Raw genomic sequence first — 2302 nt, forward strand, 5'->3', positions numbered from 1 at the left:
GACGCCCCCGCTGGCTGCGGCTGCGAGCGGCAGGTCCAGGCAGGGGAAAGATGCTTGGAATTCGTGTCCCGGAGCAGAGAGAGACAGGAGCAAATACTAATAATAAATAATCCTGCCGGGTGGAGGCTGTGCCGGTGGAGGGAGGGGGGCAGGCAGCACCCCATGGCAAAACGGGTACGGGGGGAGAGCGGGCAGCAGAGCTTCATCGCTGCCACCCTGCAGAGGGATGAGTGGCACCCGTGGTGTCCCTTGCAGCACTTCTCTCCTCTCCAGGTGCCAGCTTGCAGCTGTATCTGGGATTTTTACTGCTTGGAGGAACATTGCAGGGTAGTGTGAGGAAGCTGTGGGTACCACCGCGTCACCCGGGACTCCCCCTGCTCCCTAAGCTCCCCTCTTTCCTATGGGGCAGCACCCATCCTTGCAAGGGGAGGCAGGAGATTGGTTGCCCCTAGGACCGGACCCTACAGCTGGGGTGGAGGAACGCTGGCAGGGCCTGGCTATCCCCCAGATTCTGCATGTCTGCTTGCAAGAGACAGCTCCTGCCCCAGGCAGCCGGCTCCAGGGTGGGTGCATCACCTGGGGAACAGCACCGAGCACAGACAAAGGGGGAGAAAGGGAGGTCCGAGGCCCCATGGGATGTCGGCGGGGGGATGCTTTGCTTTCAGAGCCTTTGCCAGAGCTGACCCCACATCCTGGCCCTGGCTGTTCCCCTGCAGATATCCGGGAGACAGCCTTCGTGTACGCCATCACGGCGGCCGGGGTGAGCCACGCCATCACGCAGGCCTGCAGCATGGGCGAGCTGCTGCAGTGCGGCTGCGAGCTGACGCGGAGCCGGGCTCCCCCCTCGCCCACAGTGGGTCCGGGCATGGAGGGCACAGCCTGGGAGTGGGGGGGCTGCGGGGACGACGTGCAGTTCGGCTACGAGAAATCCCAGCAGTTCATGGATGCCAAGAGCAAGAAAGGCAAAAATGACATCCGAGCTCTTATCGACCTGCACAACAACGAAGCTGGGCGCTTGGTAAGGCCACCGTGCTCCCTGCCCCTCTGCAAGCATCACCCCCCTGTGCCCCTACCCAGCTCAACTCTCCACCTTTATCTCCCCCGAGCCATGTACCTGCACCAGCTTTGGGTGAAATGTGGACCCAGCATCTTTCAGGGCCCCCCTTCACAGGTGCTTTGGAAACCCCCTGTGCCCCCCCCAGCACCATCCACCGGGCCAGGGCAGCACCAAGAGGCAGGGGTTTGGCTGGGGGTGCTGGGCAGGGAGGTGGGGGACCAAGGGCTGAGCATTGCCATCTCTTCCCCAGGCGGTGCGCAGCTACATGAGGACAGAGTGCAAATGCCACGGGCTGTCGGGCTCCTGCACCCTGCGGACCTGCTGGAGGAAGATGCCCCATTTCCGCGAGGTGGGGGACCGCCTGCTCGAGCGCTTCAACGGGGCTTTCAAGGTGATGGGAGGCAACGATGGGAAAACCCTCATCCCCGTGGGCGACAACATCAAGCCTCCCGACAAGCAGGACCTCATCTACTCGGCCGACTCACCCGATTTCTGCTCTGCTAACCGTAAGACGGGCTCGCTGGGCACCCGAGGCCGCGTCTGCAACAGCACAGCCATGGACACGAGCGGGTGCGACCTGCTGTGCTGCGGGCGAGGGCACCGGGACGAGACAGTGGTGCTGGAGGAGAACTGCCTTTGCCGCTTCCACTGGTGCTGCGTGGTGCAGTGCCGCAAGTGCTCCGTCCGTCAGGAGCTCAGCCTCTGCGTCTGATGGCCTGGGCTTTGGGCGAGGACAATTTGGGGGGCCACCCCCAGGCTCATGTTATGGCCCCCCTGGGACAGAGACAGGCTGAGCTGGTGGCAGGGACGGCGTGGGTGAGCCCAGTTCTGTGTCCCGGGGAGTCCTGGCTTCCCCAGGGGACAGCGTGGGGCTGCAGGGCAGCTCCACGGCCCCCATGGTGGGGGCTGCGGGCACAGAGCTTCCACTAATAAAGCTATTTAAAGCCGGTGTGGCACAGCGCTTCCTGGGGAGGGCTGGGAAGCGCTGACTGCTGTACTGGGAAGGGACTGGCCAGAGAGCTGTCCTGACCCGGCCGTGAGTCCCGATCAGCCGGACTTCCTCCAGCCTCCTGTTTGTGCTGGGACCTTTGGCAGAGCCCGGCTCACTTTTTATCCACTTTCTGCTTTTCTCTGTGGTTGTAGAGCCAGGAGATGAGTGTGGATGAGGGCGAGCGCTCTCCTGCCCCGCTCTGCAGCCCCCGGGCTGGGTGAGTGCTCTCCTCCCATCATCCGTGGCCACCATCG

General features: G+C 63.6%; 1 protein-coding gene across 1 annotated transcript in view; it reads left to right on the top strand.

Annotated features, from left to right (window-relative positions):
- The window catches only part of WNT6 (wingless-type MMTV integration site family, member 6), a 13168-nt gene extending 11162 nt beyond the window's left edge, over window positions 1-2006 (top strand). The window contains exons 3-4 of the mRNA XM_009324848.1: window positions 717-1018; window positions 1308-2006. Of these exons, the coding sequence (XP_009323123.1) occupies window positions 717-1018; window positions 1308-1769 (764 nt within the window). The 3' untranslated portion in view covers window positions 1770-2006. The remainder of the gene's footprint in view (window positions 1-716; window positions 1019-1307) is intronic.
- The last annotated feature ends 296 nt before the right edge of the window (window positions 2007-2302 follow it).

This window comes from Pygoscelis adeliae, unplaced genomic scaffold (genome assembly GCF_000699105.1).
Source record: "Pygoscelis adeliae isolate BGI_AS28 unplaced genomic scaffold, ASM69910v1 Scaffold346, whole genome shotgun sequence".
Taxonomy (NCBI): Eukaryota; Metazoa; Chordata; class Aves; order Sphenisciformes; family Spheniscidae; genus Pygoscelis; species Pygoscelis adeliae.